The sequence below is a fragment of the Lycorma delicatula genome, chromosome 6 (assembly GCF_047948215.1).
Source record: "Lycorma delicatula isolate Av1 chromosome 6, ASM4794821v1, whole genome shotgun sequence".
Classification (NCBI taxonomy): Eukaryota; Metazoa; Arthropoda; class Insecta; order Hemiptera; family Fulgoridae; genus Lycorma; species Lycorma delicatula.
The window spans coordinates 161,390,629-161,404,800 of NC_134460.1; the positions used below are offsets into that span (position 1 = coordinate 161,390,629).

The 14,172-nt window shown below is 31.2% G+C and overlaps 2 protein-coding genes across 2 annotated transcripts in view; both read left to right on the forward strand.

Moving 5' to 3' along the window:
* LOC142326971 (uncharacterized) overlaps window positions 1-12,417 on the forward strand; it is a 38,814-nt gene extending 26,397 nt beyond the window's left edge. The window contains exon 5 of the mRNA XM_075369703.1: window positions 10,406-12,417. Coding sequence (XP_075225818.1) covers window positions 10,406-11,431 — 1,026 coding nt within the window. The 3' untranslated portion in view covers window positions 11,432-12,417. The remainder of the gene's footprint in view (window positions 1-10,405) is intronic.
* A 1,152-nt stretch (window positions 12,418-13,569) lies between these two features.
* Window positions 13,570-14,172, forward strand: part of Alr (Evr1_Alr domain-containing protein Alr) — a 48,599-nt gene continuing 47,996 nt past the window's right edge. The window contains exon 1 of the mRNA XM_075368915.1: window positions 13,570-13,884. Within this exon, the coding sequence (XP_075225030.1) occupies window positions 13,738-13,884 (147 nt within the window). The 5' untranslated portion in view covers window positions 13,570-13,737. The remainder of the gene's footprint in view (window positions 13,885-14,172) is intronic.

Below are 14,172 nucleotides of genomic sequence, written 5' to 3' on the forward strand. Positions count from 1 at the left end.
AATTTAGTATATAATGCTGAAAATCCCAAGTTAGTCCTAATACTGTTACTTCAGTATTACCAAACTCACACTTAAATTGTACTTTACTTATTTTATAAATACACAACACAATGTATCTATGTCGTATCAATTGGAATAGTACTAGTAAACACCCTTAAACACCACAGAAGAAAGTAAGAGATGCTGCTGATATTATAAGTAATTAAGAAACATATAATAAAAGTAGAGAGGTAAAAACCCACATCTACCAAACACTCCCTTCATCCCTGCATATCCAACAAATTACCATTAAAAATCACCTATGTCACCATTTCCAAATACTGTTACATATTTTGTATTTTTCCCACCATCTACATCCGTATTGAGAAGTATGCACTACTTCCCTCTCTATGTAGCATAATCATTGAAATTACCAAAAAACACTAATCAGACAGTTACTTAAAAAACACTACCAAATCACATCGACAAAAAAAGTACCCAACTTACATCAACAAAAATAGTTCCCTGTGTCGAGACACTCAGGAAGAAGCATACAAGTTGTGATCAAGACACCATTTGCAACATTGTGGTCATTCAAGGCGGATCGCAACATTTTGATCAAGATGCCACATGCAACACTGTTTGTTTTTATTTGTCCACTATTACTGTAATTTAAAAAATTTTCAAATTTAAATAAGAATTAATGACGTACAGCAAAACAGTTTCCTATACAAAATGTAATTCTAAATATAAAATCTGTAAAAGCAACAAAACAAGCTGTGGGTAGCAGTCAGCAGGGATGCAACAATGAGATTTCAGTAAGTTTTGGTCTCTTCCCTTAATGTTTTCAATAGATCCATATTTTTTTTCATATTGAGTACATTGACATATTTTTTTATTAATTGATTAGTTAGATGCTGCTAACTGCTACCATGCTATGCTTGTTAATTTACAGTATCAGTATGTCAATGTTGGTGTGGTTTTCAATGCTGAAGTATATATTATTCCTTTTTATCTTACTTATTAGAATAAAATAATAGTATATTAGACCAGATGTGTAAGAATCGTTTTAATTCTCATGAACAAGTTTTATTATGATTAGAGTGAATTTTCTAGGAGATTGAAATCATAATTTTTTTAATGCATTTTTTGTTAGTTTTTAAATACATCCCTACACTTTTATTTGGCAAAAATAACCTCTAAAATGTGATTTTAAGGAATTAAAATTTCAAAATTTCTCAGGGGCATGGTATACCCCCTTTATCATGGGGGTATACCATGCCCCTGAGAAATTTTCAGTCCCCCTGAGAAAAGCTCAGTCCCCCTGTAGACTTTCATCCTAGTTATACCAACGCTTACAACAATAAGAATAAACAAATCATTTATCTATTACAAATTGTTGGTAAAAAAAATGATAACTTTACTTACCTGTATTAAAATACATAATGGCTCAGAAGATTTTACTGATGCTGATGATATTTCCTAGCATTTTTATTGTAATTCTTCATTCCCATATTTTTCCACATATGCCAATTTTTCCGAGGAGGTAACTGGTTCGGTGCTCACCATCACAAAATAAAGCGTTTCAATGCCGACGCTTGTTTTTTCCTCTCATTTTCAACTCGTAATTTCCCTTTTCAGTAAAAGAATTCAGAATGCTTCTTTTTCTCTGACATTTCTGTCAAAATTCAGAATTGTTAAAATGTTGTAGTTCATTAATAAATTGCACAATTACAAGTAATTGTGCAATTTAGTAGTTCCTTAATTTTGTATCTTTATTGGCTCTGTAATCGTAACCACTAACATAACAAGAACACTAACTAAGAGGATTCGGATTCGCAGGATGCACTGTTGTTTCCCTTGTCTAGTCTCTAACCAAGGGCAAGTGGTGAAGTGGCAAGCATGTGACAAGTCATCAAACCCTCCTCCACCTTCTTCTTGGCCAACAAGGAGTCGCCTATTTGGACAAATCCATTTTTAATCTTTCGGAAACATGGGAGGGTCACTAACTCTTTTCCTCAATTTTTTTATTTTATTTTTTTGAATGTCATTTATTTTACAATTATTATTATTAGGAAAATAAGAAAATATAGGAATCTTGGGTGAAAGGAAAGGAAGATAATTATTTTCGTATACAGAAGACCAGTATGTGTGCTAACATTTTCTCAAATAAATCATCGTTTTGATAGCTATTCCTCCACATAAACTTATATAAATACGAGTCTGTGTGATTTCGACTTGTCTCACATTCCGTCTGTTACTGTCTGTAGCATGTAGACTCGTAACGGAAAAGACCCAAGATCTATATACGAGTCATACATTTCGTATAATATTTAAAATTACTTATAAATAGTACTTGATATTACTTAATTACAGTCACACTCTGTACAAAAGACATTAAAATATTTTATTCATAGTTTGAGTTTTACAGACTAAATATTTTTCCAAATTTTTAGTCAGTTAATTATTTTGTTTTTGTCTTACTCTGGATTTGACGCTCCCTTAAAGTAGTGCCCTGTGTGGCAGCACAGGTTTCACAGGCCTAGATCCACCTTCATGGGAAAAGACTAAATGTACAGAAAAATTAGATGATTATTGTTTAGCCTCCATTAATTTGTAATAAATATGAAAATATTAAAAATTATTTTTCTTTAAAGGAAAAATATTTTTTATTTTCTTTGACTTATATTACTCTCAAATTTACAGATATTTGTTTCAATTTTTACTCAATTTGAGTAATTACACTAAGGAAGACAAATTTTTAATGAAACAATTATTAATAGATTTTATTGACCCGGCTGTAGCTTTATTGCAGCTGCAGTAGCATAGCTATAAAATGAACATACAGCGATCAACCAAATTTTGTGTATCTGGGTTTTTGTAATTGTTAATGTTTCAAGACCACCTTTTAGTCTAAAAAACACAAACAAAAGTTAAAGAGATTTCTGGAAAATGTATGTATGTGCACACATATATATTAGTCTGTATTTAATTAATATCTCTGGACTGACTAAATATAAATTCCTCATAAATGGTTCAAAAAATTGTATTTATAAGGCATTGATATCATTAAATTTTGGACAAAATCAAAAAAGATGAGGGGTACTTTCTGCCATTTTTAATTTTTGTATACTGGTCATGGAAATTGAGTTTTAAGTAGTCAGAGGGGTGGGGAATATTCAACAATATTTCTTAACAGTTTTTACATTATATTTCAGAAACTTGTTGACAAAAAAATTTAGTATAAATATTTCTCTATATATGCAAAATCTCAAGATACATCTAATAATTATTTATTTACACTAGCCGGCCCATCTAGCCAAAAGCTGGACCCTTGGGGCTTAGGTCAGCCCAGGTGAATCCTGGAGCTTACTCAGGGGCTCCTAAGGGCCAAGGGGTCTACCCCATGGCCACAGAGCTCGCTTCACTTGCTATTACCAATTTGCCAGGGAGGCCAGCGCCCTGGACACCCGCGGAGTTTGCTTTGGTTGCCATTCCCAACTGCCAAGAGAGCTCCACCCCTGGACCACCGCACTGTACGTTATCTTCATGGTTGTGATAATAATACTGATAAACGATAATTATAGTATTCAGGCTTTATAGAGACCTGAAAAAGAAACTAAATTACAAAATATAGAATAATAGTAACTATGGTAACTAAAGTACCCGCATCTTTGACGACAAAAAATTCATAACTTATTTCTTTACCATGGTGGCAGAAATATAATAATGAAGTAAAAGCATAAAAGGATTAATCTATTTTTTCCTTAATTCACAACTTCACCCTCCTTGAGGGCAAAGAAATAATGAATATTTTTGATATCTTAATCTTCAAGGGAGTGAGGGCTTTGGTCGATGGCTGGGATAACATGAATGTATCCTGTAAATTTGAAAGTGATCGGTCGGTTGGTTCTCGCATAATGTGATAACAATCAAACCAGACAAACTTTATACATATATAAACATTTCTGAATAACCATGATCTGTTAGATGGAGAGTGTACCTGATTGATGCAAAAGTTAGCATTCAATCTACTAACAAATACTCTGTTTGAATTTTGAAAATCAAATGATTGTGTGCAGAGATATTATAAAAGCACCCAATTGCACCTCCCAAAATAGCACCCCAGTAATACCCTGTTTGTCACCAGTTGATGGTGATTATTGGTCTAGCCTCCATCGAGGTACTCGCATACCTCACCACTCTAGCTTCACACACAGTCCCCATGGGAAGCCCATTATTGTTAAACAGAAATGTTTTTAATTTATTAAAATTATTTTATTAATATAAATTTAATCCTCCTCTATGAATCATGAGACCTTGCCGTTGGTGAGGGGGCTGAGTGCTCAGGGATACAGAGTAGCTGGACCAAAGGTGCAACCATATCGGAGAGGTATCTGTAGAGAGCCAGACTAAGGAATGATTCCTGAAAGAGGGCAGCAGCTCTTTCAGTAGTTGTTAGGGGCGTGAGTCAGAATGACTTAAACAGCCATACCAACATCACTCAGTCCTCTGAGTACTGCGCAGCTGAAAGCAATGGAAAACTACAGCTGCTTTTTTTCCAAGAAAATGTGGCTCTGCATTTTCATATAGCAATGATGGAGGCACCTTCCTTGGTAAAATATTCCGGAGGTAAACTAGTCCCCGGTTCGGATCTCCGGGTGGGGACTACTAAGGACGGGGTCACCAGAAAATTAAAAAATAACATTCTACGAGTCGGAGCGTGGAATGTTAGAAGTTTAAAAAAGGTTGATAGGCTAGAAAATTTAAAAAGGGAAATGGATAGGATAAATGTGGATGTAGTAGGAATTAGTGAGGTTCGGTGGGAAGAGGAAGGCGACTTTTGGTCAGGTGATTTTAGAGTAATTAACTCAGCGTCAAATAATGGGCAGGCAGGAGTAGATTTCGTGATGAAGAAGAAGATAGGGAGGAGAGTGGAGTATTTCAAGACGCATAGCGATAGAATCATTGTAATAAGGATAAAATCAAAACCTAAACCGACAACGATTGTTAACGTCTATATGCCTACAAGCGCCCGTGATGATGATGAGGTAGAGTGTGTATACGAAGAGATTAATGAAGCAATTAAACACGTAAAAGGAGATGAAAATTTAATAATAGTTGGAGATTGGAATGCAAGCATTGGAAAAGGCAAGGAAGGAAATATAGTGGGTGAATACGGGCTGGGCAAAAGGAATGAAAGAGGGGACCGACTTATAGAGTTTTGCACGAAGTATAATTTAGTAATTGCCAACACCCAATTTAAAAATCATAATAGAAGAATATACACTTGGAAAAAGCTAGGCGATACTGCAAGGTATCAGATAGATTATATCACGGTTAAGCAAAGATTTAGAAATCAACTCGTTGACTGCAAAACTTACCCTGGAGCAGACATTGATAGCGACCATAATTTGGTGATAATGAAATGTAGATTGGGGTTTAAAAACCTGAAGAAAAGTTGTCAGATGAATCGGTGGAATTTAGAGAAGCTTGATGAAGAGAAGGTAAAGAAGATTTTCGAGGAGGACATCGCAAGAGGTCTGAGTAAAAAAGATAAGGTAGAAAATGTAGAAGAAGAATGGGAGAATGTTAAAAAGGAAATTCTTAAATCAGCAGAAGCAAACTTAGGCGGAATAAAGAGAACTGGTAGAAAACCTTGGGTTTCAGACGATATATTGCAGCTGATGGATGAACGTAGAAAATATAAGAATGCTAGTGATGAAGAAAGTAAAAGGAACTATCGGCAATTAAGAAATGCTATAAACAGGAAGTGCAAACTGGCGAAAGAAGAGTGGATTAAAGAAAAGTGTTCAGAAGTGAAAAGAGAAATGAACATTGGTAAAACAGACGGAGCATACAGGAAAGTTAAGGAAAATTTTGGGGTACATAAATTAAAATCTAATAATGTGTTAAACAAAGATGGTACACCAATATATAATACGAAAGGTAAAGTCGATAGATGGGTGGAATATATTGAAGAGTTATACGGAGGATATGAATTAGAAAATGGTGTTATAGAGGAAGAAGAGGAAGTTGAGGAGGATGAAATGGGAAAAACAATACTGAGATCTGAATTTAAGAGAGCATTAAAAGATTTAAATGGCAGAAAGGCTCCTGGAATAGACAGAATACTTGGACAATCGGAGTATCTGAGAAGAAAAGATTAGAAGCTTTTGACATGTGGTGCTATAGAAAAATTTTAAAAATCAGATGGGTGGATAAAGTGACAAATGAAGAGGTATTGCGGCAAATAGATGAAGAAAGAAGCATCTGGAAAAATATAGTTAAAAGAAGAGACAGACTTATAGGCTACATACTAAGACATCCTGGAATAGTCGCTTTAATATTGGAAGGACAGGTAGAAGGAAAAAATTGTGTAGGCAGGCCACGTTTGGAATATGTAAAACAAATTGTTAGGGATGTAGGATGTAGAGGGTATACTAAAATGAAACGACTAGCACTAGATAGGGAATCTTGGAGAGCTGCATCAAACCAGTCAAATGACTGAAGACAAAAAAAAAAAAAATAATAAATTTAATTCTATTATTTTTGTAATATTCATTTGAATAATTCAGTTCAAACCCAGCTCACACAGTGAGAGACTCACAGTTCTCAGTACATTAATTCAATTCATTAAAGTTTATGCTTCAACCGGCAAATCTCCACTGCTATTTATATATTACATGTTAGAGATTTTTCAAGATGAAATGTTTTGTATCTGAAAACCTTATCAGTTATGGCAAGAAACATGGGTAAAAATTTGGTTGCAATTGATCAAGTAATTCTTTGTTTATCCCAAACAAATAAAAACCCTCTTTCACTTTATATAATAGTATACATATCTACATATCCCAGCTTAGGCTTGATTTTCAACCCCATCAGACAACAGATTATCACAGTGCCCACATTTTTTTAGTAAACTATAAATTTTTTTTAACCTTGTTGAATAACATTGTACCAAATTTGACTACCTTATTGAAGTAAGTAATTACTCCAATAAAAGAACTTTTAAGGCCCAAAAAACAAAAAAGAGCTGAATGGAATTCATATGTAATTAATTTTTTTTTTTTAATTTAATTTTTTGGTTGAAAATCCCCAACTGTACCTAGTATTAATTTAGATGACATAGGAAACTTTTTTAAAAAAGGGGGGTCCCATGGGATCTGACTTAAGAATTTAAAAAAATATGTATAATTTCTGAACTTCATCTGTTTTTCAAGTTGTAGCCGATTTAAAAGTTGATTATAAGGTCAAGCAAGGACCTAAAGTTAAACAAAAAAATTAAATTAAACTTGACAGTGAATAAAAAAAATGACACAAATAATAATATAATTAATTTAAAACAACATTATAGTTTATTGTCAAGAACCTTCATTTTATTATCTTTCTTTAAAGTAAGCTATGTAAATCATCACAGAAATATTCCACTTGTTTACTTGGGAGATACTGAAATAATGATCTTAGACAGTTTTTGTATCCTGTAAAATATGCAAAATATTTTCTCTTCCTTCAGAACTGGTTTTCTATACAGTTTCAACAGGAAGCATACATCTTTTATAAAATTAGGCTTTCTGAATAGTATAAATGTGATTACAAGATGACAGACCAAGCACCATCAACTTTCTTTTCTTTTTCCTGTTTAGCCTCCGGTAATTACCTTTCAGATAATACTTCAGAGGATGAATGAGGATATGTATGAGTGTAGTCTTGTACAGTCTCAGTTCGACCATTCCTGAGATGTGTTGTTAATTGAAATCCAACCCCACCAAAGAACACCGCTATCCACTTTCTAGTATTCAAATTCATATAAAAGTAACTGACTTTACTAGGACTTGAACGCTGGAACTCTTGACTTCCAAATCAGCTGATTTGGGAAGACGCGTTCACCACTAGACCAACCCGGTGGGTTTGAACACCACCAACTTAACCTTTTTGAACAATACAGTACTCTAACCTATTAGAAATCAGCTGGTTCTGAAAGCTGTGTCATCTTGTTCATTTTTTAATCTACATTAGTTAAATGAATTATGATTTTTCTCTTATGAACAAAATTTTAAAAGCCATTTAAAACAGAAGAAGCAGAGCAGCGTTTGATTTGTGATTTCTTGTTGGAATGTGTATTCATATATAAATATTACAAAACACCTGGACTTAATCAGACAAAAATAGTGACTTATGATGTTCCTTAAATGACTGATCCAAATATTTATACTATTACCTTGTTCCATCTGTGGTGTCATGCCGACATCTTAGAATAGCTGGCAGGGCTTTACTTATGAGAGTGAATACAAGAGCTTTGTTTTTAGCGCAGTGATTGATGACTACTGGCTGAGATGAATATAAAGTAAATCAGGCCTTGTACTTCTAAAGCCTAAATCTAATTTTAAAAACATAACATGAAAATACTAGCAATTGCCCAAAGAAAATCTGCCTGCTTCAAGACTTTTGATTGTTTCACAACAAAAGATTGGATCATGAAGGGAAATATAAAATCACGGAGTGGACTTTAACTAATGATATTTCATAAGTAGGATTTTAAGAAAAAGTATTTTCCATTACTAAGAGATTTTAATAAGATGCTGAGTGCAGATGATGCTTGTTTTCTTTATAATGTATCGCTTTGTTTTATAATGATTGAAGCAAGATTAGTTTTTCAACAAGAAGCGAGCAGAAAATTTCTGATTTGACACAACAGAAAATTTTAGCGTTGTTTTAAAAGGATGTAATGAAGACTTCTCAATTCAAAAAACAAAATAAAAATAAATATCCACAAATAAGTTTGCTAGTTTATTTTTTAAATTTGTTAAACAATTCAGAATTTGATCTCAAAATATTTCAAAATTGTCCAGAAACTGACCCAAAAGATCGGTCCTGAAAATGAGGCAGACTCATACAGTCTGTAGTATTGGCTAAAAAATGTGTTCTTTTATGTGAAATAAAGTTTCAGAATTCTCACTCATTTATATCAGAAGGAAGTTAACATGTTTGAGTGGTATATTTGTGTGTTTATGCTGCTTTAACCTGAGGATCCAATACCTCACTGCACCCAAATAAATAAAGATTTATTTGATTTTTATGAAATAAGTATTACTATTACATTAATATTATACAACTATTTTTAGTCATGCAAATGACAATAGATGTCTCTGATGATTTGAAGAAAACACAATATCAGATTAGTCGCTTGCCTTTCTTGAAGTTTAAAAACCGTGTCTTTTAAAGTGCAGACTAACAAAAAAAATTATTTATTTAAAATAACAATTAAAAAATATTTTTGCTATTTTATCAATAGGTAATATAAAATAAATTTAAATTTAACTCCCAGAAGTTCTTTGGAGAAACAATACTGAAATATAGCAAAAGAAAAAACTCCATACATTATCAATATAATGCAATTTATTTATTTTTAAACATATACAACAATCTTTAAATTGCTTTTAATAGATTTTCTGACAACAAAATTTGTATTAGTTTTTCATGACGATATTAAATATTATTATTATTAAAAGAAAAATTCTATGAATTGTTGTTCATTTGCCGGTCTATAATCAATTAGCAATAAATTAAATTTATTGGTATGATGAGGTATCATTGTAATTGTATCTTGGTATCACTGTATCTCAGAATATCATATCAATGATGTTCAATCCATGGAAACAGAGTAAAATCACACTTGTAGGATTAGTATTTTTAAAATCGTGATAGTAATGCTGTTTCTTAATATGTTCCGTTCAGTGGAGAAGACAGTAGAAATTCATTTTTCTTAGGATGCTTGGTAATGCAGAAATAATTGTTCTTGAATATGATTTTCGTGTTTTTAAGTTATTTCTCAGGTTAGATTGTCTAAAAGCGATCGGGAGTCATGGCAGTAATAGATAGGGGTTCATTTCCACCTTTATAGTACTTAATGTTGTTTCCAACTCTCTTTGGTTCAAATCTGACAATAAAGATGTGGAAGCCCAGTATCACTGAAACAAACTTTGAGTTTTTAGACATTGTAATAAAGGTTGAAAAGTTAAATGAGATTTTTTTGCATTAGAGATTGGATTTATTATTTAAATTCGTTTCCATCAACGTTCTAGTAAGATCCTTTTTTGCTGTAGATTTTTAGTTAGAAATCTTATAAAATTTTAATTAGGTCATTTGATTTTCTGCTTTAATCCTCCTAGTCACCCTGGGTCATCTTGATAACTAAATTGGTAGAGCAAATATGTAAATACTAAACACTTCAGTTCAGTTCTGACTGGGATTCATCATTTTTTATTTACTGTAGATTTCTTTCATTACTTAAAAACAAAATTTTTTGTATTAATCATCCATAATGAAAAAAAAAATTATGTTGTTTTACAGCATTTTTTATATTAAAAATTTAATTAAAATGATTATAAGATTTTATTACAAGAAATTATTTGTTTTGTTTTAGGCCAAAAATGGTGAAAAAGCAATTAAAAATGAAGTTAAAACGATTATAAAAATTATTGAAGAGAAAGATGGTGCGATTCAATCAAAAGAAAATAAAATGATAGCGTTAGAAAATGATTTAAAAGAATTGCAATTAAAATTATCAAAATCATACAATAATGAAGCTAAATGTATACAAAAATTAAAAGACAATGAAACATTGCTAACAGATTTACAAAACAGTTATAAAAAATTAGAAAATGATAAAAAGGAAATGAAAATTGATATGATTGATAAAATAGATGAAATAAATAAAACTGTTAAATACAGGACAAATAAAACTGAAGATATACATAATGAATTATTACACATAAATAAAATTTTTACAAATATAGACAAAGAAAACTGTTTTATGAAAAATATCTTAATTAAATTAGCAAACGATAAAAAAATAAATTCCGAATCTATTGGAATTCAAGTGAAGATAAATTTAACTGAAATATGTTTTGAAGATACAATTATTGTATTGAAAAAAAAAATTTCAGATTCAATGGAAAAAGAAATAAAATTATCGAGTGAATTACAGAATTGTAAAATGATATTAGAAAATACACTTAAACAAAATCACATGTTAAAAGAAGTAATTAAAAGTATGAAAAAAGAAAAGGAAGAGTTTATAAAAGAAAAACAAATTCAAGAAGATGAAAGCCGTATAAAAAGATTAGAAGATTATGTACATACATTGAAAGCAAAAATGACTCATGAAAATTGCGGTGATGGAATCTGGATGGTATTAAATGAAATGAAAGAAGATTTAAAAGGACTTAAAGGAAAATCTTGGCATAGAGTTACTAAAGTTGATCCGATACAAGATGCTACTACTCTTGGCGGCAGTAGTTCTCAGTTCAGCGTACCGAATGTATTTTCATGTACAGAAAATAAAAATTTACCTCTTTTTGTTCCTAAAGTAGATGATAGTGGTGCGAGAAATAGAAGTAGAAAAGTTTGTATTAATTCTGCCACATTGCCTGACAATAGTCATAATTAATAATAATACTTTCTCTTCATCAGCAACTTATCCAGAAATATTACCAGCAATGTTGCCAGCAATTGTATAGTTGCCTATTAGGCTATCTTCCTTTAACTAAATCAGTACTTGAAATATTAAAGTGAAAATATCAGGATCAAAAGATTCCTAAACTTCAATATTATGTAATTTTATCTAAATATTTATAATTCAATAAATAGTAGGCCAGTATAATTTTCATTACTGACTGTAGATTAGCCACATGTTTTTCATCGGTGAATAATTATTGTTTTGTGTTGCTTATTATTAACACATCTACACAGTCTACAAAATTTCCTGACTAGATTGCCCGATTGAAATAAAAATAAAAAACACATATGGAAATTTTAAATTTCTCTTACTTTAACTTGTACCTGTACCATACAGCTATTTCTTACAGAATTTAATTTGACAGCAGACCAACAATTTTATTTTAGAAAAAAAATGTTTGAGTTGTTGTTTAATTCGATTTGAAAGACTTGAGTAAACTATTAGTATTTTATTGTCACGTAAAAGAAGTATGGTTTAAAATAAAAATAAGTGTTTATTCAGTTTCGTTAATAAATGGCTGAGATTTGACGAGTTAAGTTTTGGGCAACTTAAATTTTTTATGTCAGAGGTCGCAGTTAAATGGTCAAGAAAGCTTACTTCTTCCGGCAAAATTGTTAATACTTTTGAATCTTTTTTGTAGTTTTTATATGTAGCGTTGTGCTAATGAGAATACATCGTTGAAAAATATTGTTTATACGCTACCTGTAATAAAATAAAAAGTTTTTCCTAATTAATATAAAATATTGTAAAAAAAAGTAGGAGTATGAGGATATTGATAATTAAAAGGGGCTATTTTAATTTGGATATTAAGAGTGTTTTTAATTTCAAAGTAAGAACATCAGTGTTTATTAGTTTCATGGAGGAATAATTCGGATTACAACCGAAAACTATAAACTACAAGAGGCGAATTCTTTACGTTTTTTACACGGCATATTAACAGCATTAATCTAAAAAAATTTATTTCAGTTAATGTAAACCTATATCTGTAGTTACTATAAAGCATAAAACATGTGTTTAGTCTAACAGAAAATATTTACATTAAATTTAAAAGAATTGTATAAATAACAGAAAACCAAATAAAAAAAATCTTTAAAACTTTGCTGTTAATATTACGTATTATTTTTTGTTAATATTTTCGTCAGAGGAATTTTTTTATCCCATTAATTTACGTTATCCATTGTAGATGTGATGGTCGTAATGTTTTAATTATTATTTACCGATCAGAATAAAAGATTTATTTTAGTTGAGATATTTAGAAAAAATATATTTATGGACCGATTTGGTTCATATTCAGAATATAAATATTAGTTACGTGAAAAGAAATATTCTTGCAAAAGCTATACCCGCTAGGCGGGGCCGGTGTCGAGATATTTACGAAGCAAACAAACAAATATTCAGACTTTTTTATTCTATATATATATATATATAAAAACAGGAAAGGGTAAAAAGGAAACTAGGAGAGGGGTTAGCGAGAAGGGTGAAAGGGAGAAGTTGGAAAGGGAAAAGGGGAAGGAGAATAAGTGAAAGGTCAAATTTGTGAAGTTGGTTTTTTAATTTTTTTATCAAATTTTCAATTGTGTTCATTTAAACTCTCTCTCTCAATCTCTCTTTCTCTCTCTCTCTATATATATATGACAATAGCGAAGCATTGCCTGGTCTGCTAGTTTTAAATAAAGAAACCCGAAATATTTCGTAGTTTGATTTTTGTACACAAACAAAATCTTAAAGCCATTTTTGGAACATTGTATTTAATTTTGTTGCAATAAAAAAGAAGGGAGCGAAAGCAAATTGATAATTAATTTTAAAAAACTCATAACCGATTCAACCACAATTGTTTCATCATAGACTTTTACCGATATTTCACTGTATAGGCAGTTGAAATAACATTCCAATGTTATTTCAAACTGCTCCAGACATACTTCTTATTTTTAACTGGAGGTAAATAAATATATTCTTTTAACTTCGTCGCCATCAAGCCTACATTATCGTTTGGTTAGATTACGCATGCGCATTAGACACAAGTGAAATACACTGTGTTCTTGGGCCCAACCCCATTTCCTAAAAAAAAATAATGAAACAGGTGAATCAGCTGTTTCACGAGGGAACGAACAGTAGCCGCAAAGCGTCTTAGGTTATGTTATTACAAGCCGTTGTGTTCGAACGTATTTGTTGTGATAAGCCAACGTTTTGTACATTTTAGTCTTTAATATTTGATTTTTGTATTTCCAACGTGATAAATGTCTTCACGCCTTGGTGCTGATTATTCTGAACCCCATGAGAATGGTAAAAAAGCTTGCCGAACGTGTACTGATTTCAAATCATGGGCAAAGTTGCACACAGAGAAGCCGAAAAATGATGGTAATCCAGTAGAATCGAAAGAGCAGGTGTGTATACGAGTTGTTAATTATAATAGCCTAGTCTCTGTAATTTTGAATTTTATCTGTGTAAAAATCTTTAAAATTTATTTTTCTTGATGTATGTTGTAAATAATTGCATCATACTGTAATTTGAATCGTGTGTGATTTCATGTGCTCTTTAAGTTATAATTTTGTTTGTTACGGCTGCTTAAGTTTTAATTTCTTTTTTTTTTTAATTTTTAAATAATCTTTACTAATCCGAATTAAAAAAAAAAAACTTTGCCAAAATAAGAATTTTTGGGTTATATGTTCCTC